Consider the following 27,390-nt stretch of genomic DNA (forward strand, 5'->3'; position numbering starts at 1 on the left):
ATTTCCATGATGTCACCACTCCTCAAGTTTTCTGTCTTGTTTTCCTCAGTTTCAGTTTCTAATTCTTGGTTTCGGCCTGATAATGAGACACACAAACAGAATTACAGTGGGGTGGTTGTTCTTCCTACAGAAACCATGGAGGCCAGACATGTGAGGGATGGGGTGTCCAGTGGGAAGCCCTCTGGCACATGCAGAGTTGGAAGAACCGGTGGAAGGCCAGGGGGCAGGCCATTTGTGATAAGGATTAAGGGGTCAAGAAAAGGATGGATAGGAACAGCTAAAGGGCTGGCTTAAAGCAGAGCTGAGTGCCCAGGTAGGGGGTTAGTAAATATTTTCTGCTAATGATGATGTGCTGATATCGTTGAGCCTGGTGGAGAGGATGCCCAGGGGAACTTTAAGAGCCTTGCAATATCTGGGAAGGAAATCCTTTGTTGAAAGGACAGAGAGGAGTACAGATCCCACAGTTGCAACATATCTTTAGCTCCAGCTTCTCTGCTGGCCTCTCTGCCTCTCGCTTACTTCCAGAGTGAGCCCCAAAGTGGTTGTGGGGTGTTGGCTTCCCTGCTTCTTGGCCAGCGCCTGTCTGCGAGTCCAGGCCTCTTCCCTAGATCCCTCTATCCTAGTTACCCTGCCATAGATGAGATCACACTCCCAGCTTTGAGCCACATTTGCTGGGATCAGAAATTGAAAGCAGGGTCTGACTGTGGACTCTATTCATCTCAGGGCTTTGGCTCTAGGTCTTAGTGTAACTGAGAAGGAAAACTTAAAGGATTTCTCCCTTCCTTTTCTTTCCATTACTCCTAAGGGTTAATGTTCTCTCCCTCCCACACTCTTCCTTAATACTCAGCTAGACTTTGATCACTAGGCTCTGGTGGGTCTGAGCCTTGTTGGTTGGGGATATCGGTCTTATTGTCAACTCTTCCAGCCAGTCAGAATTTTCCTAAACTTGAGTCTACCTCCTCAGAGATGTAGCTTGGCAGGCATGGAGTTTATTAGCAGTAGGGGCAAGAAGCACACAGCAGCGGCCAAGACAACATCTACTGAGCCTCAGTGGCTGACAGTGACGGGTCCATCCTGAAGTATCCTGGTCTCTAGGTATCTGGCATGGTGGCAGGTACTGCAAGAAGGTGACCCCTGGTGGTCACTGGATTCATGTAATAATCCCAGGCAGTGATTTGGTACAGGTGTATGTGTGTGTGTGTGCGTGTGTGTAAGGACTTTGCATGTGTAGTATTCTCTTAGCATTTGCATGATGGATTTATAAGAATTTTGTTTATCTGGCTACTCTTTCCTGGACTTTTTTTTTTTTTTTTTTTTGCTGGGTCTTTCATATCTTCTCAAACTTTAAATACTGGAGGGCCCCAAGATCCAATCAAGACATTTTCTCTGTTTACATCTTACCCTAGGTGATTTTAATACAGATTCACGGCTTAAAAACCATCGATATGCTGAATGTTCCCACATTCATGCTCCCAGGTCTCTCCCTCGTCAAGGGCAGACTCCTATCTGAATGTGTCCATGGATGTCCAGGAAGCACCTCTGACTTAATGGCCCCCCACAGAGATCTCTGTCCCACCCCTCCCCCAAATCTAGTCCTTTCCAGCCAGCAATGTCAACTGCAGTGTTCCATTTTCCCAGGCCGTCAGCCACGGGGGTTTTGATTTCTCTTTCTCTTATACCCTATGTTCAATCTATTAGCAAATCTTGACAGCAAAACCTTGAAAATATACCTGAGAATTTCTGACTACCTCCATGATCACCTTTTTTTTTTTTTTTGCCTCTGGATGATATATTATCAACCAGCGACCATTTAAAAGTATATATCCAATTATTTCAGTTATTTATGAAAGACCTTCTGGTAACTTCTCATCTCAGTCGAAACACAGTCTGAAGTATAACTGTGGTCTGCAAGGCCCTCCCAGATCTGGCTCCTGATGCTGCCTCTGGCCTCCCCTTCCATTGCATCCCTCTGCCCCTCACTGTGCTCCGACCTCACCCCTGGGCTCCCAGCACACATGATACACAACATCCTCTCAACAAGGGTGTTTGCGTTTGTTCTTTCCTGTACCTGGAACACACTTATCCAATATATTACCTATTCTCATCCCCTCACTCTGGTCTCAGAGCAAATGTTTCCTTAGTAGAGGGTCAGAAAGATTTGCGGGAGGGGTGGTACAGAGATCTCTGTTGGGCCATCTTAAGTGGGAGGTGCTTCCTGGATATCCATGGGCACATTCGGATACGAGTCTGCGCTTGAAGGGTGAGAGAGCTGGGAGCATGAATGTGGGAACATTCCGCATATTGATGGTTTTTAAGCCATAAATCTGCATAAAATCACCTAGGGTAAGGATGTAAACAGAGAAAGCATCTTGACTGGATTCCATTCTCCCCAGTACACATTGTCACTCTGTGCCCTTGTCCTGCTTCATTTTCTCTGAAGTCCTTGTCAGTGCCTGTTACCATGCAGATATTGGTTTCCTGTAGGTCTCCCAACTAGAATATCGGCCATGTGAGGATGTTGAATCTGATGTTCATGCTGTACCCCCAGGGCCTGAGAGAATGCTGGGCCCCGTCAGTGCTTATCGGTCAAATAAATGAGGATGTGCTATTTGTGTTTAATTTTTTTGATTCCATAATTTGAAGATCTAACTAATTCCAACCACCAAAAGTAAATCATGAAATTTTCTTTCTACTCCAAATTCTGCTTTTTCTGTGATTTGCCTTTTTCATAGCTCACATGACTTTGCATATCAAGTCTGATTGGTGGGGAAATTATACAAATACATTAAAAGATGAAAAGTTGTTTCCAGTGAACAATAATATAGTCAGAGTAAAATATATAATTATAAGCAATAACAATTATAAAACAAAATTTTTCCTATAGAAAGCTATTTTTTTTAAAAGCTCTTACTGCTCATACTTGGTAGCATGATCATTATCGGTTTTGGAATATGAATTAAAATTCAGTATGTTGGTATTTTTATACTTTACCTAAGACATTTTACAGTTGCAAGACCAGCAACTTTTATTTCTTTATAACATCTTAATCAAACGTGGATTATATGCAAAGTTTGCACTTGTTGATTGTTTAATGAATTGAAAATGAAAGCTAGTGGATTCAAACTGCATTCTAAACCTATGAAATAAATCTGTGGCTCCTCTAGTTTCTTCTGACACCTGCACGTGGCCCTTGGGAAGGCCTTGGTGAAGAGAACATGCTGCTAATGGCCCTGGTGAATGAGTCAGACCAACCCTAGCTCACAGAATTGTCCTCATATGGGAATGCTATCTGGGGCTGGCTTTTTCAGTTCCAGCCAGCTAGAGGGCCCATGCTTCCCTTTGCTCCCCCATCTGATGTTCCTCAGGCTCACTGGACACCCTCTGTAGTCAGTATCACTGTGAGGACAACCTGGGAGCAGGGATCTTTCCAGCACCCGATGCATCACGCCGCCCTTACCGTTATCCGGAGGCAGGATGGTAGGAACCAGCTCTAAAGCCTGCCATCCCAGGGGTCCCTTTGAAAGCCTCTGTGATTGCTGGTGGTCGGGGTCAATTGTGCAGATGTCTTTAAAGTGTCTCACTAGTGACCAGAAAGTTACTTTGTCAAGATGACAGATGGACTGCGAGCAGCCCCTCCACCCTGCTTCTTCCCTGTGATGTCAGCTCCATTTACTTGTCAAGAGAAGGTATTTTTGTAGCTCCCAACAGTGCGCGGGCTTTCATGGGCAACCTGTGAAAACGCTTCTGTTCTGTCCTATGAAAAATCTGTTCAGTGGCTTGTTGTTGACCCACAGGAGTCGGGGGCGTTTGAGGCCCTGGTGGGTCCCACCCACTGTGGGTGATGCAGGCAGCAGCGTGTGCTGATGAGGGGGCACCTTTCAGGGCTGGCCACGTGAAGACATGGTTTGCCACCGCCAGTCACCCAGGCAGGACTCAAATGGGGTCTAACACATTCTGCGTGCATATTTCGGACATGTTCCTTCTTGGCAGAGAATCATCTATGTGCACAATTAAAAGGGTTCATTGAGTTCTCAGCCCCTTTGTATAGCCAGGGAGCCCAGCTTTCACATGGCCGTGGGCCAGAAAAGGCACTGCCGAAGTCATATCTTCATCTATCCTTCCTGAACATCATATTGCAGCCTTTCCGATGGAAGTTGCTCCGATTTTATTATTGTTTTTAACTCCTTCACCTTCACTCCTCAGTCTCTCCAGTCCCCCTGCCAACCTGGTGGGCAAGCTCCATGCTGTCCCCCAAAGGGTGGGAAGCTGGCTTCTGCCCTCTGTGTCATAGGTCTTGCTGGTGGTTGGAGTTGGGCTCCCATCATCTGGAGAGTAAAAGAACTCACCAGAAGTTCATACAGATGTTCATAGAATTTTATCTCCCCTTTCCTTTTTGCTTTCTTTTCGGGTGGAGGAAGAAGCGGATTCATTATTCTAAATGTGCTGAAGGGCACACAGCGATGTAAAATAATCAGAGGTGTTGGGAGACGTGGCTGGACCGCTTGTGTTTGAGGCTTTGCAGGACTCCAGCCCCTCTCGCCCCCGGTCAGGAATATGTGTACATTTTCTCTGGAGCACCGGCTCCATCCCACATCCCAGCTCTTTGATTCCCTTTTGCTTGGGGAGGGGAGAGGAGTAAGCTTGGGGTCAAATAAAGAAAGGATGGCCACCTTTACTCCTCTCAGTTCACACACCTGGCTCCTGTTCCCTGGCAGGAGGGGACGAAGTCCACCTTCTGGCTTTCCGTCCTGCTTCTGGGAGCCCGAGTTGTCAAAGCTGCATCTGTGACGGCGTCCAGTGGTCCAAACTGGCTACTTTGTGTTCCATCCATTATAGCTCCATGAGCGTGGAGCTGCCAGCCGACCCCTTGCTCAGACAATGTACAGTCTAATAAAAACCAGGCAGTGCTACTTTCTTTGGGCTACTATTTTTATTTGGTGGTTATTTCTTTTGTGTTCTGCCATCTCCAGTGTTTTGGTTCTATTTCAAAATATGATTAAACAGAATGAGGAGCTGTTTGACACTGCCCTGTTTTAAATCAGAGTTGTACTTGAGTAGCTGGGACATTCTAATGGTCTGTGTTTCTTTGTTCTGAGAGTTCCTTGAAAAGGCAAAAGAAAAAGCCAGACCTACATCCTTAAACAGCATAAGACCCCAAACAATCCCTTCCAACAAACTAAAGCCCATTAAAAAAGAATTGAAATGTCAGGTAAGTTAAATATAAAAAGGCCTCCTTATTAATCCCCCGTTGCTTCTGCTGGCACGTGTCATATTTTCAAGGTACAATATCAGGAGAGCACTGTCATTTAGTGATGTATTAGGGCCATATATCATCAGAACATCGTCTTTGTAGAGGACATGGGTACTAAAAGACACGATTCTGGCCAGACAGAACAGCAGGGGGTCTTACTTCTTTTCTCCACCCTTCCTGCCCCTCCTGCCATTTTCTTTAATCTCCCTCTGTTTTGTGTTGCAGAGAAGTGAATTTCTTCATGGGATATGACTTGTTGCAAAATAATCGGGGGGCCCCAGTGGGCTTCATAAAGTCTTCTAAATGGCTGAGCTTCAAGAGCAGCTTTGTTCAGAGTTTGCACTGTTAGCCGGGCCGGGGTAGGCGTCATTTGCCAGGGTCTGGGTCTCTGGGGTAAAGGCTTGCTGAGCCTAGACAGGAGGAAGAAAGAATAACACTCCCAGATGTAGCACGATGAATTGTGTGATGTCCTTGCAAGATGCTTTCACATTAAGTCTCCAAAAATATATTCTTGCAAGGTATTTTTACCTCTAGACTCCAAAAGGATAGCCTCTGGAGGCTGCCAGCCTCCCACGAGAAGCACCCTCCTGCTCAAATCCAGGAAGAAATGAGAGGACGTGGAGGCTTTGGATCTAGGTTCTGATCTGTCTTGCAAATGACCAGGTCCTCAGAGACTGAGACCCATTCTGAGTTTTAAGCCAGAGACTTAATCTGTCTATCTTAAAATGCACTATTTTTACTCGTGTGATCCAAACGAAACCATAAACCACTAAGGTTTATAATGGTCTGAAAATGGGGAGTGCTTAGCAAAGGCAAACATTTAGATTCCTAGTGACGAGGAAGAGACGGCTCATCTTAGCCTCTGAACCAAGCTGTGCAGCATAGTGGTTAAGTCACCACCTTCTCTGGTATCAGCTAGTCTTGCCTTTGAATCTCTGCCCTGCCTAGCTATGTGTAAACCTGGGTAAGTCATTAACATTCTCTGTGCCTCAGTCTTCTTATCCATAAAATAGGGGTAAATTGGTACCTTCCTGAGACTTGATGCAAAGGTTAAAAAGGACACAATACATAAAACATGTTTAACACAGTCTGGTAAATAGGAGATTTTCTGTAAATGCCAGGTGCTATTATTCTTAACAGTTCAGCAACCTGCCCGGAAAACTATATGCCACTTCATTGTTTGGTTAGCAGTGGATCAGCTCTCTTGCTCTGGCTATGGAAGGGATTTGCAAAAGTGGTGGAGGTTGGGGGTTCAGAAAGATCTGGAAATGCTAATTTACATTAAAAGCAAGGGCCATTGACACCTCCTACAGACCTCAGACATCCCCCACCTCTTGTACCTATCTTAGGACCTCACTGGATTGGGAGAGAAAAGAGGTGTTGGGAGACTATTCTCCTGGCTGGGAAGTTTGAGTCATTTTCCCTATCAAACACCTTTTCCTCACCTTAGAAATGGTTTTGTTAATTTTTTCTCTCTCTCTCCATTTTTCCCCCTACTTTCATTGAGCTGAGAGATATGGCTCAGAGCCTCATCTTGTATACTAAGGCTTTGTAGTGGACCGAACTGCCTTTTCTTTTTTTTTCTTCCAGCTCATTCTATGCAAGAGTTATGGGGAAGTCAATTGTACTATCAGTAATAAAGAACAAGCAAGTAAAAGCTTAATTAAAACAATAAATCATCAATCAAATTTAATACTGCTACTGGCAACCACTGAACTCTCTCAGTTCCCCCCCACCCTCCCAATGATTATTTTCTCGGAGATTAAGAACAGATTTTGTCCAAAGGAGACAGGCTGGAGCAGGTACAAACTTGTGTTGTCTCCTCTATGAGTGCTCATGCTCACTTGCAAAGGATTTCCCCTGACCATATATTCCAGAGAATCACTATATTTTAGGTCCCATTTATCAAAGCCACTGACAACCAATGGAACCTGTCCCTTCTGGGTCTTTTCTTTCAGCCTTTGCCTACATCTCTGTATTCTAGAACTGTGACATTCTGCAGTCAGGTCTGTTTGCCCAAGTCTCGGTCCAGCCCTTGTGTGGCACCTTTAACAGGTTACCTTATAACAAGGGCAGGAGACCTCGCCTGTCTGACCCAGATGGCCTCTTTCCAGAAAATTTCCAGACTAGCTCAGCTACATATTAATCTATTCCTAAAATCTCAATAGTCGAGTAGGAGCTAACCTAATTCTAATATGATGCATCCATAAATTTTAATGCTGTGCCTTAGCAACTAACCTCCCTGGCTGGCCCCTTAATCCAGGCCTGGGAACCAGGTTGTGTTCCCAGGTCCACTGCTGGCTAGCTCTTTGAGGGACCTGAGACACTTAACTTTATTGTGTGCCATTTCACCATCTGCGAATCTTAAGAAACCTGTGAGGATTAATGAAATAATGTCTGCAGAGCTCTTTAGAAGAAAAGTGCTATGTAAACATGAAGTATTATTCTGTTTATGAGAAGTTTTATAATATTGCCTAGGAGAAATTGTGACCTGCGTTCAAAAGCACCATAATGTTCCCTTTGGCTCTTCTGGGGCTGGAATTGGTTTACAATGGGGAACTTCAAGGAAAAGTTGACCTCTTTGACTTGATGCATGGGGAGGCTAGAAATTCCACGGAGTATACATGTGCTGATGTCGGATCACCTTCCTCCTTGGGAAGCTTGACACAAGACATTGGTATTCCTAAAAACAAATTCCTCTGTGAGCAGTCTCCAGACTCTCAAATAGTGAACCATCATCGTGTGTGGACTTCAGATAAATTCACTGATAAAAATAATTCGATCAAGGGTCACCGTGTCCTATCTGTGCTCACTGACCACGATGGCTTTTGAGTCAAGGCGAAATTCTCCCTTGATGCCAGAAGGTACACAGGAGTTGTTGTGTGACCCGCCAATGTCTGACATCTTGTTGCCTCCAACACTGTAGATGTTTCTGGAGACTAGAGGGGAAGCTTGTAGCATGATTTCTCACTCCAGCAGCACTGAGTACTATGGCCCGGGTGTCACGTCCTGCGTTTTTTTGGCTGCCCTAGAACTTCACTGCTAAGTACCTATACTTCTGAGAGTGGTCATGCTGGGCATCCAGCTCCCGGACAGTAGCCGATGATGAAGGGTCAGACCATTCAGGGTTAATATGGGTTCGCCCCCATGGAGGTTTGCAGTTTGGGAGGGGGATTCTTGAGGGCATCACAATCTATAAGCCCCTCCCCAAATAAGACTGCAGTGATGATATGAGAATGGGAGCTTTGCATCTGTGGAGGAGGAAGGGAAAGTTGGCAGGGTTTCTAATTTAAGGAAGAGAGCCACTGTTAACCCCTTCATCTCCTCTCTGATACAACCTGGTCTGTAGGCTTCATTGACATACTGAGTGTGGTTCATTTGGGCAGAAAGAAGTATAACAACTTCGCAGCCTTCTTGATTTTCTGAAAAAGGATCTGGCACTTAGAATTTGCTAGTTTGCCAAATGACAGCTGTTTGCCTCCAAGGCAGGCTTTGCTTTCATAAGAGACAAGGATGGAAGGAAAATAATGCCATCTTCTAGAGGAAGAGACTCGTGGGGTCTGCCACCTTCCTAACACGGCCCTGGAGTCTCAGCAGGCAGGGCACCAGGTATTTTTGTTTTTATTCTTATTTCAAGAGATTTGTGATGCTGTTTCAGAGTCTAAAAATAGAGTATTTGCCAGCTGACATTTCTCCCTGATCAGTCTCATCCTATTAGCTGCTGTGTTTTCCTCTCCAGATTTCTATTTTATTATTTCTTAAATGTAAGTGAAAGGTCAGGTAATACTTTCCATATTTCATAATAGGATTGGTCCTGGAAGAATCTTAGAAAAAAATATCTTCGAGACATTGGCTTGAAATAGAACAAAAAAAGCATGTCAAAAACATTTTTTTTTCTAGTTGCAGAAAGCAGACAGGAGAATCTCACAGTGATGATCGGCTATCTTCTCTATAGCCCCTGCCCCCCTTCAGTGAGAGATCATGCCCCTCCACACCAGACGCTGAAGAATGTTCGCGAGCCCCTAGCGGGTCTCATGGTCCCAGTTCCGAAGCCCAGGGAACTCTGTGCTACCACCTAGTGGCAGATCTCAGGCACAGCAAGCTGGCTGCCGGAATCCTGTTTGAACTTGGCTGTGGCTGAGGCTGTGGTTTGGCTCACAACCTTATAGAGCTTTGTTGCCAGCCATGTAGACTTTTTCTTTTTTACTCCCTATGCCCCCCTTTTATTTTTGCATGTTGGCACTTCATTTCACGTGCCTCCAGAGGCTGTGTTTTGGGTTTTGATATAGTTGGTCTCTCAGAAAGGAGGCAATAATGCCGACGCCTTTGACAGCAGGTAAATCACAGGCTGGCTGACCCTAGAAAGGGATAAACACCGGGAGACAGAGACTGAGAATGAAAAATGTGATAAGGTTTATTACTCTTATACACCGGCTAGGTCCGTTTTTTTTAGAATGTTCTGACATTTTTCTCCACTGCTTTTCTACCATTCTCTCTGTTGCTTAGATTTGGGGAGGTTCAAACCCAAGCTGGAACCTCTGGACAGTTTGTTCAAGGATGGCAGTCTGGCTTTCAAGGAATGATAGGCACAGCTACCTCTCTGCGTCCCCAGTGGCATAACCATCCTCATGACCAGAAAGCAGCTGGTATTTGTAGACCCTCCCACGGTTGGTGATGACACAGCTCCTGTGAGAGCTCGCTTCACCACAGGGGAGGCACCAGTTTCCCCTGGGGTCTCGGGGCCAGGACATTGTTTTGTTCTTGTCCGTATCCTGAGTGACTGGGAAGTAGCAAAGTGCAGCATTTAAATGTTTGCCTTTGGAGCCAGGCAGACCTCTGTTTGCATTCCAAATCTGCCTTTTGTGTGACCCTGGGCAAGAACCTTAACCTTGGCTCCCCATCTGTAAAATGGGGGTGATCTGGATTTGTGTGTGTGTGTGTGTGTGTGTGTGTGTGTGCGTGCGTGTGTGCGAAATAATGCGTGTAAAATTCTTAGCGCAGAGCCCTGGACATAGAACGTATTTGGTAAGTATGAATCAGCACCAGAAAAGGTTTCTTGAGTAGAAAAGTGAACCGAATGAGCCCTGGCCTTGCTTCAGAGCAGAGGACACTTGGCTCACAGGCGGATGAGGAGGCCGGTAGAGATGGACTCCTGCAGGCATGGCTTTGTGTACGCCACTTCTCACCAGAGCCCCTGGCTGGAGCCCAGTGCTTTGGTCTTTTGGCAAAATCAGTGAAAGCAAAGCAAGTGGTCTTAATTAACCTGTGCTTAAATTTACTCTGTAGCTGCTGGACTCAATTAAGGAGACAGAGGAATCAGCCTCTTATGAGCAATTCTTTAGTTTTTCTTACTTTCTTCGAGGTCCTGGGATTCTAAGCATGTGCTTCATATCCATGCCAACTAGACACCAGGGAAATGATCAGATATGGCAGTTTGGTAGAATATAAAAAAACTCCAAATGTTATTAGAAGGGGGGGAAATCCCCCACTAAACCTACAACTAAAGTTTAGGTTTGGGGTGTGTGTGTGTGTATGTGTGTGTGTGCATGCACGTGTGTACATGTGTGTGTACAAAAAAAAAAACCCAGATGTGAAGCTACAAACCATCTGGTTGGAATAACTTTTGTGCTGGACTGTAGTTACAAGCTATTTATTGTGAATTTGGGCATCCTGTTATGGATTTTGACTGGCTCCCAGGTTTCTAATTTAGCAAAGAGTTCCTATATTTAAGAAAGTGTACATCTTCCTATTTATCAGACCCCGAATTGTCACCCACTGTGACTGCCCTTAGAGCTTTGAACTCCCCATGTCTGAGGATTTTTCCCTTCAGAGAGGAAATGCACTTGGGGATGGCCCTTCCCCGAAGCTGCGGCCAGGTTTGCATGAGCCATGCTAACAGATGTTCTGCTCAGAAAGTGTGTTCACTTCACAGACATCTTGGGGTGGGGCGGGGCATCGGTATCAAACGACGGCTTGCGAGAACTGTACTCTGCCAAATGAAGTCACTGTTAATAATGCCAAACAGCATATACACCTGGTCATTGTTCATGATTACTTTAGTGGTAGTGGAGGGACACTTAGTTTTTAAACAGACCTCTTTAATTTGAATTGTGACCATACTAAGCATTATGTTTGTAATTTAAGAAAAATTATGAGAATCCACTGAAGGGCTGTGACTTGCAGGGAACCTTGATTCTACCACCCTTATGAAAGGACAGGGTGAGGAAAGGGCAACTTGGGAGGGCTTGGAGCTGGGACACCTGGGTTCAGATGGTACGTCTGCCATCACTGAGTGACTGTGGACAGCTCCCGAACTCATCTCAGCCTCACCGGGCACAAGAATGCTCTCTGCAGAGTAGTGGTTCTCAGCCCTGGCTGCACATTGGAATTACCTGGGGAGTTTGGGAAAACATCTAGGCCTGGCCCTTAGTTTCCATCAGATCTGAGCTACAGGGGGTGGGCAACAGTGCCAGTCTTTGTGAAGTACCACACAGGGGTCCTGATTTACCCCTTAGGATGAGGACCACAGGATTGTAGGAGTAAATGAGGCTAGCTCCATGAGGCCCCCTTCTCACATAAAAGACACCGAAAAGGGGGAAAAGAAGAGAATCGATTACTCAGGTCTTATACCTTCTCTGAACAGCAGTTTTCTTGTTTATAAACTGGGGATAGTGATATAACTTATCTCAGAGAATTTTAATAGGAATGAAAGCCATAGCACCTAGCATATAGCATATAGAAGAAACTTACAAATCTTGTTAAGTTTTGTGACATGGTATTTTCGGCACACGTGGATCTAGCCTGTGTATAAACAGGCATATACATCATGTTTGGATCTTCTCTGAGACATTTTAACAGCTAACCTTTCAGGATAAAACCGAAGATGCAAATGTTCACCACACTTCATTAGCATAAGTGCTAATATAATGCAGCTGTCCCATGGCTATAAAACACTGACGACTGTGTCTCTGCTTGGCATGGGGAATATTATTTTTTCTCTTACTGAGCTGATTCAATACTCAACTTTGTCATTATTTGAGTTGGAACTTTAGATTGCTGCATTTTAATGCACTCTACTATTAAGGATTGTTGGACGGCTGTGTGCAAATATTTTTGTTCTCACGATGCAGTCCTGGCCCAGGTAGCCCAATGGGCAAAATATGATTTACACAAATATTATCATTTCTGTAGTGTGTACTAAAAAGAAACCTTAGAACAGAGTGGGAGAAAGCTTTGGTCTCGGCATTCGGTTATCTAAGTGACGTTGGTTTCTAAAGAGGGGACTTTTCATTCCTCTCTCATGTGCCCCTAATCTCAAAAGTCCTGTGTTTCTGGATGAATATTTCTGTTCCAGAGAGAGCAAAATGCTCGCATGAGTGTTTCTTGCCAAGATGAAAGCAAGATCGGAAGAGGGAGGCTAGCAAAACCTCAGGCATGTGTCAGCGTTCGGGGGGTTCTGTTTGGAGCTTCTTTCAAATGTCTCTTGTCTCTTTCTGCCTAGAACAAGGAAGTGACCTGTAAGAGAGAGAAGTGCCCCGTGCTGTCGAGAGACTGTGCCCTCGCCATCAAGCAGAGGGGAGCCTGTTGTGAGCGGTGCAAAGGTGATTTATGTCTTGGCCGCCTTCTCTTCTGGCTGCTGCTTTGGCATTTTTATTTCTCTTTTTCTCACCTTCCTCTTCACTCAGCTCTTGGCTGGGGTGCAAGTGGGTGTTGGGAGGGAAGCTAGTCTGTGTGAGTTTGGGGAGGTTGGTAGTAACGGGGACTCTCCTAACAGAGGGGTGAAGGTTTGGTGAACATCTGCAGGTTCAGTTTACTTTCTAAGGCAAGTTGCTGAAATGTGACAGAGAAGATGCGAACATGATGCCCCTGGGTGTTGGTACACACATGCGCACAGCTTATTTTGTCAAGAAGTGTCAGCCATTTTTCCAGGCTGCACGCTTACCCTGCCTTACTCTGCCAGAGGAGTCTTTAAATTAAGCCTGAATTTTATCATTTTGGCCCCGATTAATTTTTTCTTTCCTTCCAAATTGAATCAGAGTTCCTTCCCTTGCCTTTGAAACCTCTCTAAAGTATCCTTACACCAACTTCATTTCCCATGGTCCTCCAGGGCATGCACTCTGTCCTGAGCATGCTCTTCGTGGTGGTGTTGCCTCTTGGACTCAGCTCAGGCCTCTCCTCTCCATGGGTCCAGATGCTCAAGGCCCCCAGCCATCACTTGTCCCTTCCCCTCCATGTTTCTGTGGCACACCGAGGTCCACAGAGGTATTTCCGATATGTACTTTTCCTCCTTCATCACCTCATTTGCATTCAGTAAATCATTAGCTCCTCGGGGACGGGAGCCAGATCATACTCTGACATCACCTAGCATGTGTGTGGATAGTGTCTAACAGAGTGGGGTCTCAGGAGGCACTGAGAGCATCGTAGCTCAGGATGTGGGCTCTGCAGTCACACGGCCATGCCAGCATCCTGCAGTCCCGGGGTGCACAGTGTTTGCCAAAGTTCTCATCCACTAGGAACCTCAGAATGTGACCTTATTTGGAAATCGGATCTTTGGAAGTGTAATTAGTGAAGATCAAGTCATACTGGATGAGGGTGGCCCCAAATCCAATATGACTAGTGTCTTTACATCAAGAAGAGGAGACAGACAGACACACAGAGAAGACAACCATATTATGAGAGAGGCAGATATAAGTACCTGGGCTCTGTTTCCTGGGACTCCGATTCAGTTTCTCTGGGGAGGTATCCCAGATGCCCCTAGGCATCCTTTTTTTAATAAAAAGCTCCCAAGAGATTTAGTGTGCAGTCTGGATGGGGAAACCACTAAACTAGATCTTGACCTAGTACCAGGTGATTTGTATCCCCCAGAAGAATATACACTTTTTCTTTTTTTTTTTTTTTGGATGGTGGGAAGGTTTAAAAAACCCTCAGAAGAACTCTACAGATACCAGGCTAACTAAAGCCCATTAAAAAAATGTTTTCTCAATGAAGTATAGTTGCCTCACAAGGTTACATTAGTTTGAGGTGTACAGCATAGTGGTTTGCAAACGATATGTTATGCTATGTTCACAAGTGTAGCTACCATCTCTCACCATACAAGTATACACTGTTACAGTACCATTGACTCTATTCCTGGGGTGAGCCACTCATCTCTATGACTTAATATTCCATAATATTCTAAAGCCCGTTTCTAATGACAACCCAAAAGTCTCAGTGTTGAACAAAGATCCTGTGAACTTTTCAAAATGCACTGTTACATAAAATCCCATTTCAAGAATTAATGCCCAATTACATATTAATAACCATGGTTATTGTAGAAAATTATAATAATTGTTAAAAAATTACAAACTAAAAAAGCAAAATAAAACTCAACAGAGGCAGAGATTAGAGTTATGCCACCACAAGCCGAGGAGCACCTGGAGTCACCAGGAGGAAGGAGAAAACAAAGAGGGGCTCTTCCCTAGAGTCTTCAGATGAAGTGTGGTCCTGCCAACACCCTGATTTGGGGCTCCTGGTCTCCAGAGTTATGAGAGAATAAACGTCTGTTGTTTTAAGCCACCAAGCTTGTGGTAATTTAGTATGGCAGCCCAGGAAAAAGCATACACCAACATTTCCACTTGAACAGGTGGAGACTTGGAATCTGTCTCCCCCAGTTCCCTCCTATAAGATGGGGATAATTAATTGCATTGGAGGGAATTGAATGGAAAGGTCCATTCAAAGTGCTTAACACAGTGCCTGGTGTGTAAGCATTTCTCAGTTAATGTAAGTATAGTAGGTGCTCTTTAAATACTTGTTGGGCTTGACTATAAAAACATACCTTCTGAAGACTTTCGGAACAGGGACAAATAGGGTGGATGATATTTTTTCAGAGCCTTCTCAGTCAACCATTTATCTATCACCCCCTTCCTGTGAGATGGGAGTCAGATGTTTTACCCATGTGACTTCCGGGAGCTATCAGTGCAAGGGCTGAAATGTTCATTTGTCAGGAATCTCCCAAGCAGATGGTCAGATAAAGTGATTCCAGCGAAAACACATTAGCAAGCCAATGTATGTCCAAGTTACTGTTGTTTCACCTTAAAGAAGCCCCTCTTTTCATTCTTTCATTTTTAAACTGCTTATTTGCCATCTTTTATCTTTCCGTGATTAGCAAGGCTGCCTTGCCAGTGAGAGGCCAGTTGGCTACCACAGAAGGGAGGTGTCATGTGTTAAGGGAACATGCCCAAGGCTTTTGGTTCGTTTCCCCATTAACTGTGACACAGAAGGGAACTTCCTGTCGCTGTACTGTGTCACGGTCTTTCCTGCTTGTCCTGCTATTTTCTGCATCATCATTCTTACTCATCTCTGATTATCCTAATCTTCTAAGGGGAAGAGACACCCAAGACACATCCATTTCCTGAGTGTTCTTTTGGGCTTAAGAAGATAAGCTACTTCAAATTAAACTGGGCCCAAAAATAGACCAGCGAATTCAGTGTCCTGAGATCTCTTTCTGATAGTGGTGTCAGCCTTTTGGGGGAGATCAAAATCCCCAACCTGCCCTGAGGTGGTCCTTGGTGAGAGAGACTCATGAATGCGTCAGATTTCTCAAGCTCTGGTGGTTGATGTTAGAGTTACCTACTTCATTTTCTCTATTTCTACTCCATCACACAGAATTTGTCTCCTTGATTTTAAGGGACACAATTGTATTTGCTCATAGCTGCTGGTTTATGTTTTTTCTGATCAGAATAGTAACATATGCTCATAGAAGAAGCTTTGAAAAATAGTCTGAACTGTGGGAAAGCGGAAAATAAATTTACTCATAATCCCACCACCCAGAAGTTACAATTGTTAATATTTGGTGTATTTCTTTCTGTATTTTTTTCTGTGTAAAAGTGTTTATCTAGCTAATATCTTAGAACTTATGTTGCATTATTTAAAAAAAAATTCCACTTAACCTCAGGGCATAATATCTTTTCAACTTATTTGGAAATATTCGCCCTTGATGGGTACATATGATTCTTTTTTTTAAATTTAATTTAATTTTATTATGTGATGTTAGTCACCATACAATACATCATTAGTTTTTGATGTGGTGATCCATGATTCATTGTTTGCGTGTAACACCCAGTGCATACAATTCTGTTGTGGGAAGGTATCACCATTCACTGGGTCATTCTCCATTTTTGGGCATCGAGGTCGTATCTTGGATTTTAGCACTGGGAAAGATTAAAGCCAAACAGCTGAAACCAAAGAGCAGGTACAGTGAAGGAAGGACGGGAAAGGGAGAATCAAAGGAGCAGTACCTGGGTAGAGAGAAGATGTTAGCGTTAACCCACAGACCATTCTGGATTTGGTTTCCAAAGGAATCTGGATGGCCCTCTCCTTAACCCTCTTGTGCCCTTTGTTCACACAGGGGGGCAACAACAAACCCTTAGTGTGCAGCAGAAATTCAGAGATGGTAGCCGTTTCTCATAAGTCCTCTTCCAAACAGCGTCCTCCATGCCAACACTGGGGGTTTTGGCTTTTCCGATTCAAGGAGGGTGACTCAGGAAGGAATCGTATTAATGAGAAGTTTGTTGATAATACTGTGTTTTAGAGCAGAATGATGTTTAGGCAAGATTGTCTCAGGGTCATATAATTTTGATCAGATCAGGGAATAATAGGCAATTAATTTTCCTTAGCAAAGAAATGGAGCGTCTGGTTTTGGATGAGTTAATACATGGTAAGCAGAGAGCTGATGGACTTAATTCATCTGTATTTTGAAGGGCATTTACATTCAGGGGTACCACCAAAGGCTCATTCTAAAGTTGCTCACCAAACAGATTAGGCCACAGTGTGGTCAGGCCTGTTGGAGAGGTGAGCGCAACGCGTATCCTACCTGATGGAATGGGTGGAGGGTGTGGACCTACCAGGCTTCCCAGCAGAGAGAGCCCTTCTGGAAGAGCCCTTCTACCATCAGCAGGCATGCAGGAAGGTGAAATCCAGCATTGCTAACTGGGCGAAGCAGTAGTGAAAGCTGGCTAGCTGCTTTGACTTTTCCCTTGAGCATTGTTTTTTGTCTGTCCTTTCTCCTACCTGAGGGACTCAGGAGTGTAAGCAGTGATTCTCAAAATGCAGTGGACTACAGAATCACCTGTTAAATGTAGATTCCTGGGCCTTGCCCCCTAATAATTATAGTAACTGAGATCATCATCTTCTTCATCAAAATAAGAGCAGCTACTACAGGTAATCCTTACTCAGAGCCAGGCATGAAATCCCCACAGCTTAGTGAGGTAGGTACTATCATAACCCCATTTTGCAAGTGAAAAAATGGTAGCACTGAGAGGTTTAGTGACTTTCCCAAGATCACAGAGCTAGAAAATGTTGGAGATGGGGCACAGAGTGTGGTCTCACCAGGAGGCTTGCAGGCCTGCTGTATCAGAAGCCCTGGGCCTGGGTCCCTGAGTCTGCATTTCCAGGTCTCCACTGGGCCTCTCATGGGGGCTGAGGCTTGAGAACCACTGCTACCAGATGAAGAAAGGACAGGAGCACAGAGGGTGAGCCTTCTTGATGAAGGAATGAGAACCACATACTTACAGGCTGTTGGTTGATAACTACTTTGAGGTGAAAACTCTCCTTGACCTTTGTAGCTGTGAGGCCACCGTGTTTCTCTGACTCTATGTCCCCTCCTTTTTGGAAATTATAGATTACTACAATGATGGTGTAAGAGATAAAGTAAAATAGATAATGACCAAGAAATTAGAACTCAAAATTGAAGTGCTGGTGAATGTTTATCAAAATTTGTTCCCAGTTATTCAATTGTGTAATAAATGGGGGAGAGCTCGATCCCCCAGAACTGGTTACCCATCTCCCATCATTCATTGGGACTTTTCTCTCTCCCTCTTTCCCTTTCTAGCATAATTATATAATTTTAACTTCAGTTTGATACTTGCTACATTAATACATTATCATACCAAAAAATTTAAACAAGAGGGGAAAAAAGTCTTATTTGAACTACAAAAATCCACTCTTCTCAGAAATAACAACTCTTTTCAGTTTATTAGGTCTTTCCCAGACCTTCTTCAGTTTATTACGTATTCATTCACACATATATGCATATACATATGTACGTAATTTCGTATGTATGGTTTTATTTTTACACAAATGGAATTAAATGTTACATCATCTTTTATAGTTTGCTTTTTAAAAGTATTTCAACAATAGTAGGACTTAGGAACTTTCCCGTGCCAGTTCATGTTTTTTAACCCTTGTATGGATTCCATAGCATACATGTACAGTACTTTATGTAACATCTCCCCACTGATGTTTAGAGTTTTGGTTTTTTGCTAAGAAGGGAACCAGCTTGCCATGACTGTTATGCACACATGTGTATGTTTCTTAAGGACAGAAACCTGGAACCCAGTGTGCCATGGGGGAGGTGTGCAAATGTTCAGTTGAAAAGGACATTACTCGGTGGGCTCCAAAAAAGGCAAGCCTTTTCCAAGGCAGTTCCTTTCCTCTTGCCCTCACAGTTTTTAGGCCCTTTCTTCCTGAGAGGTGTTGGGCGAGAGGAGGGAGAGTGAGTGTTACACACGGCGACGTTGAGACATGTTGGCTACCTTAGCCTTCAAACCTTGCCCCTCCTCCTCCTGCTGATTCCTCATTTTCGACTGCTACATGGACACTCGTATCGCCCTTCTTCCCTTGTTCTGGACTTCCTCCCCTAGTTACAGGGGCTATTTTCCTTCCCCTTTCTGTGGTTCGGTGAGAAGTGGTAGCAAGTGTGAAGAACCTAGCTGAGGGCTATCAATTGCTTTCGTGCTTTTCAGTGTATTCTAGAAAGCACTGACAATTGTCAACAAGTTAAGACTCGAATGATACTATTTTCTCAGAATTTGGCCCAGTGCTGGCAAACTGCAGTTTGGAATCGACTAAATTTAGAACAGAGGCTAGATAAAGAAAGGGGGAAATGTTTTCCTTGCCTCATATTTCTAAGAATGATCTTTCAATGAGAAATACCATTCTTGGTATCTTTGTCATCCTAATCATCAAATGTAGTCCACATTTGAAGCATTTGAAAGTGCTCTGAGGTTATCACTTTTTGTTTTGATACTTCTAATATGTGGAAAGTATGGAGAGGAGAAGACATATTATCAGCTCATTCTTTCTTGGCCTGTCTTAAAGAAGTTTGGACCACATAAAAATCTTGTATTATGCAATGTCTATGTTTGTGCCCATATTTTATTCTATGTGCACCATCATATATTTGGCCACTTCTGTAATTAGTGTTCATAGCTTATTTATGATTATGTGGGGCCTAATTTCATTCCTTTAAATAATTACAGACGTTTATATTTATTGGATCTTGGTCTTTATGATCATGACCATTCTTTAAGGGTCTTTACAAGTTATTCCCATTCTTCGTTTGAGGCCAGGCTGCTGATGAGGAACACACATTCCTGATGATGTTGTTCCTATAGGAAAACACAATCTTTTATACATGATCACCTTCCAGTGTGATTAAAAGTGGAACCTGCTTGTATCTCCCAAGAGCTCTGACTCCAAGGCTTGTAACAGCCATGGGCTTTGCCTTTCCAGTTAGTGTCCTTGACCCTCTTTGGGTAGTGAGGTGTGGAATTGAAGATTAGTTTTCAGACCTTAGGCTCACTATTTTCTTCAGAGTAGTAGTGCTGAAGGGACTTGTTTTCCCACCATGCAGGATACTGTGTTAGTTGGTTTACACTCACCACTTAGTGCTCACAGCAGGGAGGTAATTTCTATCTTTCTCATTTTACATATGAAGTAACTAAGGGCCCAGAGAAGTTAAATCATTCATTTGCCGAGGTGTCAGTGACCCACGGCTCAGCCAGAGAGTGTCCATGCCCTCAAGAACCTTGCTCTACCCAGGAGCAGAGGAATAGTGTCCAGTAGGGATGTTCTTTAGGGAAGGTGTGCCAGAGTGAAGGGAAGGAGGACCGCCCATGTGCACGGGACTGGGGAGTGTTGCAGGGAAGGCTTTCCAGAAGGGGCGGCTCACTTGCATGAACAAGGAATTCATCACATCCAAAGAGGGCTGTTCAAGGGAAAGCTCCCAGGTGCAGGTCATGGTACACCCAGAGACATGAAATAGTTCTTAGACATTATCTGCCACTCATCATCATTTAGGGAACTTGATAAAATGCCAGTTTCTGGGATTTCCTTTAGACCCACTGAATTAAAACAAATCTGGCATAAGTTTTTGTTGATTTGTTGATTGTTTGGGGGAGAGAGAAGGGATCAGATAAAAATGTAATAGAATCCTGTCATGGCTTCGACTTATTTTCCTCTGAAAAAGATGTTGTTATTGAAAAGGAAGTTGTAGGATAGATCTGCTTCCAGACGGAAATATCAAAATTAATATTTTCAGAAGAATTCTTAGGAAGGTTGTGTGTGTGTGTGTGTGTGTGTGTGTGTGTGTTGTGTATGTGTGTGTGCATGCATGCATTTGTGTTCCTGTTTGCTTCAATTAGGTTGCTTATATGTTTCATTCATTTATCCAAGTATTTACTGATCTACATGCCAGGTATTTATGGGATGGCACAGCTTACCAGATTGTTTTTAACTGTTATGAAGTCAAAATATTCCTTAAAACAGAAAAGTAAGTAAATTATAACTAGTTCTTCTCAAGCAGGTATTTCAGTGTACTTCTGAGATTATTTTATGTAAAAAGGGTTATAAATTTCATCCAAATAGCCTAACGAGAGGGCAAAGATTAATCTAATTTGAAAAAACTCAATATTGTTTGATGAAAACAGATGAGATCATTGAGAGACAAACACAGTTTTGGCAGCTTTTCTGTATTTACTTGGACTTAGACTCACCCTTTAATTTGGGGTTCTTTCATGAACAATAATGTATTTGTTATCTGAATGTATGTTTGTTATTAGTGGATCGTAAATGAATAAGGTGTGTTTCCAACCTTTATGGGTCAAATTCCATCCTTTTTTTTCATATAGAACATGAAATATTAATTGTCTGCAATACTTGGATGAAAGATATAAGAGAATAGTCTTTCATTTGTCAAGTGGGATTTATTTTCCACAATCTTCTCTTGTCTTTGATTTCTCTGTGCTTTATCTTATTTTTCTATGGGTCGTGATCCCATGGGTTGCATTTTTTTTAATAGTTTAACTTTTATATTTGATTTAAAAAATATCCTATGATGTTTCATGAAATGAAAGGAAAGAGGCAAAATATAAATATTTGCGTACTGATTTCTAAAATCAGGCCAACAATCCTGGGCTCTGATAAATAAAGATTGGAGAGTGCAGCATGCATGGAGAATTTTAAGGGAGATTGGGCTCATTTATATAGACCAATTACTGACCAAAGTAAAAGGGAACTATGAATAATGGTAAAAGATTGAACATTATTAACTATAGGCTGCCTTTATATAATTCGAGGTCATGAATAAGGGCTTCTTTTCAGTGTTGTTTGGAGAGTGACCTGGAAGATGACCATGCCTTTTATAATACTGCTTTGTGGCTGCTTGGAGGGTGGCAGCCGCTTACCATATAATAGGAATGAACATTAAAAAAAAATTATTTAAAAATAGTCACCCTCCTTATGTTGACAGAGTAAATTGTCCTATTGTTTAAACATTTTAAGTTGGAAAGGCTGTTAGCCATGTGCAAATCTGGTTGTTTGCTTTTAACCAAAGTTCTTTTGGCAGTCCTAAGGGTGCACTGATGGTTGCCCAAACAAAAGAGTGACTCTTTCCTCAACCTCTGTTTTCCTTTCTTTTAGACATGACCAGATTCTTTGGTAATGATTATATGTGATTTACCCAGATACAATTTGCCCCAGCTTTCACATCCCAAATAAGGAATGAGCTGTCCTTAGGTTAATGCTCTAACGGTCGTTTAAACTATACTGTGAACTATAGTTAGAGAAGATTTTGGAAGGAATGACAAATCACAATCTTTAGGTTTTTATAGATATTTTTATATTTAGCCCCAAGGGAATGGTTATTATTATTCTGATTTAACAGATTGGGAAACTGATGCTTAGGGATATGAAGTGATGTTGTTGAAGATCCCACAGTTGTTGAGTGGTGGGGGAGGGGACTTAGACTCCCAGTGCTTCTATTTCTTGGTATCACACTGCTTGTGAGATAAGAAGGGGGGAGGAGAGACCTGGAGAATCAGGAGGGCTCCAGAAATAAAGGAGAGAGAGCCATACCGACCTCGAGTTTTTCTTTGCCTTGCCACACCCCTTCTCCCTCCATGGGCTTTTATAGCCTGGGTTGGCCTGCAATTTCAGAGGAAGTATGTGGGCAGAGGAGTTTTGTGGAGGTGATTGAAAACAACATGTGGCTTAGGAGGCGGTGGCTTTTCTTACTAACTGACATTTTTTGGGAACCCCTAACTTAACTGTTTTTTCCTCCTTAGTATCCACGACTGTTTATACGGCAGCAGTGCCCCCGTGAGACAATTTAGATGAGCTTTAGTCCTTTGTATATATGTATGTATGTGCCTGCTTTCTTAAAATATTTTTAATAGAGAATGGATTCATACAATTAAAACTACACAAAGCATCTAAGGTCACAGTAAGGCTTTCTCCCCCTCTTCGTTCTGACCAGCTGGTACCCTTTCCTGGAGATAACCATTTACCAGATTCTTGGGGATCCTCCTAGAGCCAGCCTCTGCAGACTGTGTGTGTGTGTGTGTGTGTGTGTGTGTGTGTGTGTGTGTGTGTGTGTTTCATTTTTAACCAAACGGAAGTATCCATTAGCTTTACTTCTAGCAGTTTTAACGCTGAGACCCTAACATATCACTTAAAACATCCCAAGAAATTGCCTTGCTTTGAAAAACATTCCACCATTGAACTACTCAATTGCAGGGCCACTGTTATTTTTACCATGATTTTGAGCTTAGGAGAATTTCTGATATGTTTCTTGATGAAAGTTGTTAGATTAATGGAATGCCTGCATATATATTTTAACTTTATGCATTATAACTAATTTTATCTACTCAGCCCCAGAAATTTGAGTGGGGGTTGTTTATAGGTTTTTAAAAACGGGAAAAAAAACCTATAACAAAACAGAATTAGAGGGCTTTATTTTTCTCCCTCTTTTTCTCTAACTGAAAAAAGATGTATAAAATGTTATATTTCATAGATTGGTTTCCCATAATATAAACCAGGCTATTTTGGCATTTAAATAAAAATAACCCTATTTGTTTAAAAAAATCTTGTTAACATTAAAATCATACTTTACAAAAATCTGTTTTAGTTGTTAAAACTAGTAAGAAAACATAAAACAGAAATCAGCTTTCCCTGTCAGATTTGTCCCAACCCATTTATTCAGAGCCTCTGTTTTTTAAATTCTGTAAGATTTTTGGAAGGCAGTTTAAGTGAAGAGTTTGTGGTTGCCTTTAAGTTAGAAGATTAGATTTCCAAGGCTTGCTGCTGGCTCGGATGCATAAGTTTTCACTTTTCTATTTTTTTTTTTAAGATTTTATTTATTTATTTGACAGAGAGAGACATAGCGAGAGGGGGAACATAAGCAGGGGGAGTGAGAGAGGGAGAAACAGGCTTCCCGAGGAACAAGGAGCCCGATGCAGGGCTCGATCCCAGGGCCCTGGGATCATGACCTGAGCCGAAGGCAGACGTCCAACGACTGAGCCACCCAGGCACCCCCTAAGTTTTCACTTTTCTAAAGTGGGAAATTTGAGGATGTTCTCATTCAGTGGAGGAGGCTGGTGGCCCTGGTCCCCCTTTTGTATCATAGGCAAAGTGCTTTAATCAGGTATGGGTCTGACAGCTGTATTAGAACACAGGTGTTCTCACCATTCAGCTGCTGATGCACGGTCTATTAAGTGTCTATTGGTACATACCAAGTAATGACAAATGTAGTGGCCTAAAATAACACTCGTTTATTATTTTGTAGTTTCCATGGGTTAGGCTTCTGGGCATGGCTTAGTTGGGTCTCACAAATCTGCATTCAGTGTCAGCCAGGGCTGGGGTCTCATCTGAGGCTCAAGGTCATCTTCTAAGCTCATGTTGTTAGAATTTAGTTCCTTGTAGCTATAGAATGGCTTGCTTCTTCAAGGCCAGCAGGAGAGCATCTCTCTGACCTATAGACCCTTTTAAAGGGCTCACGTATTAGGTCATGCCCACTTGGGATAATCTCTCTTTTTAATAACTCAAAGTCAAACTGATTAACAATGTTAATTACACCTGTAAAATCTCTTTATCTTTGCTAGGCGAGATAACCTAATCATGGGAGTGCCATTCATCACATTCACAGGTCTTGCCCACAGTCAATGGCAGGGGATTACACAGGTGGATATATCAGGGAGTAGAAATCTTGGGGTCCATCTTAGAATTCTAACACCCATACTCAGAGCAGTTCTGAGATGCATGGCAAGTAGAAGCATCTATGGAGAATGGTGCTTAGGGCTAGAAGATAGCCTACAGATTGTGTTGCACACTGTAAGTGCTAACAAATGCCAACTCTTGGCTGTTCTCTCTCCTCCTCTGGTCTGGTGGCCACCAAGCCCTGCAAGGTCCGGTTCCTGCTTACCTTCTATCCTTCTCTTGTTCTGGACTTCTCCAGATAGAAGACCTTTTATCATTTCCCTGTGTTCTGTGCCCACTTCCTGCCATGGGGCTTTGCACATGCTGTTTCCTCTGCATGGACTGCTTTTCCATCCGATGTCATGTAGTTAACCTGTACCCTTTCTTCAGTTCTCACACTTCAGGCATCATTCCTTGACTCCACAGCCACTTGCCATAAAAGTAAGTATCCCTCCTTCTTAAGAGGGGGCACAATTGTGATTTAACATTTTGATTTTCCATAACACCTACTAAACTGGATGTTCTGTGAGGGCAGCGACTATAGTGTTCTCAGCTGTGATCACTGCCTGGCACACAGGGGTGGCCTACTGAATATATGTTGGAAAAAGGGGAGTAGGAGGAAGATAGGAAAATTTGGACCAAATTTCAGTCTTCCCTAGTTAGTACTCATAAAGTCAACTGCATATTTAGTGTATTACTATTGAGTCATATGCATCTTAACACATCTTAAGTCCTTTTGGAATTCTGCATGGCTTAAAACAGTTGAGTAAGAATTCGAGGGAGAGAATAACAATGTATAAACAGGAAGGAAAAATGGCTGAATGTTTATAAACTAGTCCCAGATTCCTGATACTTTACCGTTTCTTCACTGAATTCCATAGAGCTTAAAAAAAGTCCTTAAAATCACCAACACCTCTGTGTATTTTTATGTGGTACTGACTGTAGTGTGTTTCAGTGTTAACAGACTTGGTGATAACCTCAGTGTAATTTTTGGTAGCTCTTTCCCTGTCTTGTGCAAAGTTACCCAATAGTACTATGCAATGATGACTTCAGATTTCCTAGTGACCATCAATTTGATATGATTATCTGCTTCCTTTTATCACAACATATAGAACACACCTCTAATTTGGCTTTGAGTTTTCTGCAGCTGCTCTTAAAACTATTCTGTGACTGCTTGTAACTTGCCCGCCATGAAGAATAAAACCTCTTTGCACTTGAAGATGATTTTCCCCCTCTCCTGTCTTATATTTCACTATAGGAATGAAATCATAGTGATGCTTATCATCTGAAAATGTCTTGGAATCAAAACACTCTGATCTCCTCTGGGGCTTCGATTGGCATTGTTTCATGGAGGCTATCAGACCAAGAAAAAAAATAAAGTGAGGGGTTCTGAGTGGAAAGTTGGGGTGCATCATTAGAAACTACAGGAAAGAAATGATTTGACACAGAAGCCCCCAACGCCTGTCCAGCTTCTCTTTGATTTGCTGCTTAAGTTTGGCAACTGCAAAGTTGAAAGTATGTCTATATGGGTGACATGTATCTATTTATGAAGACGCATGAATGTACGTGCATTTCTTTTTTATTTTAAAAATGATCATCATGCAGCAATTATAACCATTCTTATTGGGCTTTGATCAGAGATTACTCTCTTTATCTTCAGAAAAAACCTGGCTCTTTTTTTCTTTTGAGATCAAATGTTCTAGGTTCTCTTTTTGAGAGGAATCTCACCTTGAGAGCTAATATGTATTTGCCTTAGAAATCTGTCTGCTGCAGAGGCTGACATTTAGCAGTACTGATGATAATGAAGGTGAACGAAGTGCATTGGTATGTCCATGAACTCGAGTGCATCCTTCACTCAGATGAGCTTATTTACACTGGAGCCAGCTAATTATGTTTCTAGTAGCTTGGTGGTTAAAGGGCTCAAGATGTTTATCTGCAGACATGCTTGGGCATTGACCAGCTGATGTTTACCACATGAGGCAGCCCTCTGACTACCTGAGAATGTCTGGGCATTCTCTGAGCCCTACCTGGGGCAGGTAGAGGGATCAGATTTAAAAATGCACTTTGAGTTTTTGATGTTTTGGGTTCTGGGGGTTGTGGTATGGCCACCTTGATGAGGCCGCGAAGGCAAAGCTAACAGCTTGAAACGTCCAGAAGCAAGCCCACACTGAGGACCTAAATGCAAAAGCCAGGGTAATATTTTCAGGCATCTAAACAAGGAAATTCTGTGCTCTGAGGCCTGTGGATTAGAGGATAGGCATAGAAATTCTCAGTCATTTGAAGAATGAAGTGAAAGAGGACTAGACTTGGAATTAGGTGCAGAATCAGTTCCCAGCTCTGTCACTTCTAGTTACTTGAGCTTTGCCAAGCCACCTCTTTCTGGGCCTTGGTTTTGTCTTCTGTAAAACACAGAGGTCCTGAACCTAGATGTGCCTCAGCATTGCCAGGGCTGATACGAGATATTCAGATTCTGTCCAGACCAAATGAATCATAACTTCCAGTGAGTGAGGCCCAGGCATCTATACTTTTTTTTTTTTATTGTGGTACAATATATATAACATAATTGCCATTTTTAAATGTATACTTTGGTGGCATTAAATGTGTTTGCATTGTTTTGCAACCATCACCACTATCCATTTCAAGAACTTTTTCATCAGATCCCAAGCTAAAACTCATCCCCACTAAATAGTAACTCCTTATTCTCCCTTCCTGGCCCCCGATAACCTCTATTCTACTCTCCGTCTCTGTGAATTTGCCTCTTCCAGATACCTTGTAGAAGTGGAATCATACAACATTTGTCATTTTGGAACTGGCTTATTTCACCTAACATATCTTCAGGGTTCATTCAT

General features: G+C 42.9%; 2 protein-coding genes across 9 annotated transcripts in view; one reads left to right on the top strand and one right to left on the bottom strand.

Moving 5' to 3' along the window:
* Nucleotides 1–27,390, bottom strand: part of LOC113911067 (nascent polypeptide-associated complex subunit alpha, muscle-specific form-like) — a 163,041-nt gene that overhangs the window by 17,113 nt on the left and 118,538 nt on the right. The gene's annotated exons all lie outside the window — the stretch shown is intronic.
* The window catches only part of BMPER (BMP binding endothelial regulator), a 247,675-nt gene that overhangs the window by 16,269 nt on the left and 204,016 nt on the right, over nucleotides 1–27,390 (top strand). For all 8 annotated transcript variants that reach the window (XM_027574993.2, XM_027574997.2, XM_027574991.2 and 5 more), the window contains exon 3: nucleotides 12,753–12,852. In XM_027574993.2, coding sequence (XP_027430794.2) covers nucleotides 12,753–12,852 — 100 coding nt within the window. The remainder of the gene's footprint in view (nucleotides 1–12,752; nucleotides 12,853–27,390) is intronic.

The sequence above is a fragment of the Zalophus californianus genome, chromosome 12 (assembly GCF_009762305.2).
Source record: "Zalophus californianus isolate mZalCal1 chromosome 12, mZalCal1.pri.v2, whole genome shotgun sequence".
Classification (NCBI taxonomy): Eukaryota; Metazoa; Chordata; class Mammalia; order Carnivora; family Otariidae; genus Zalophus; species Zalophus californianus.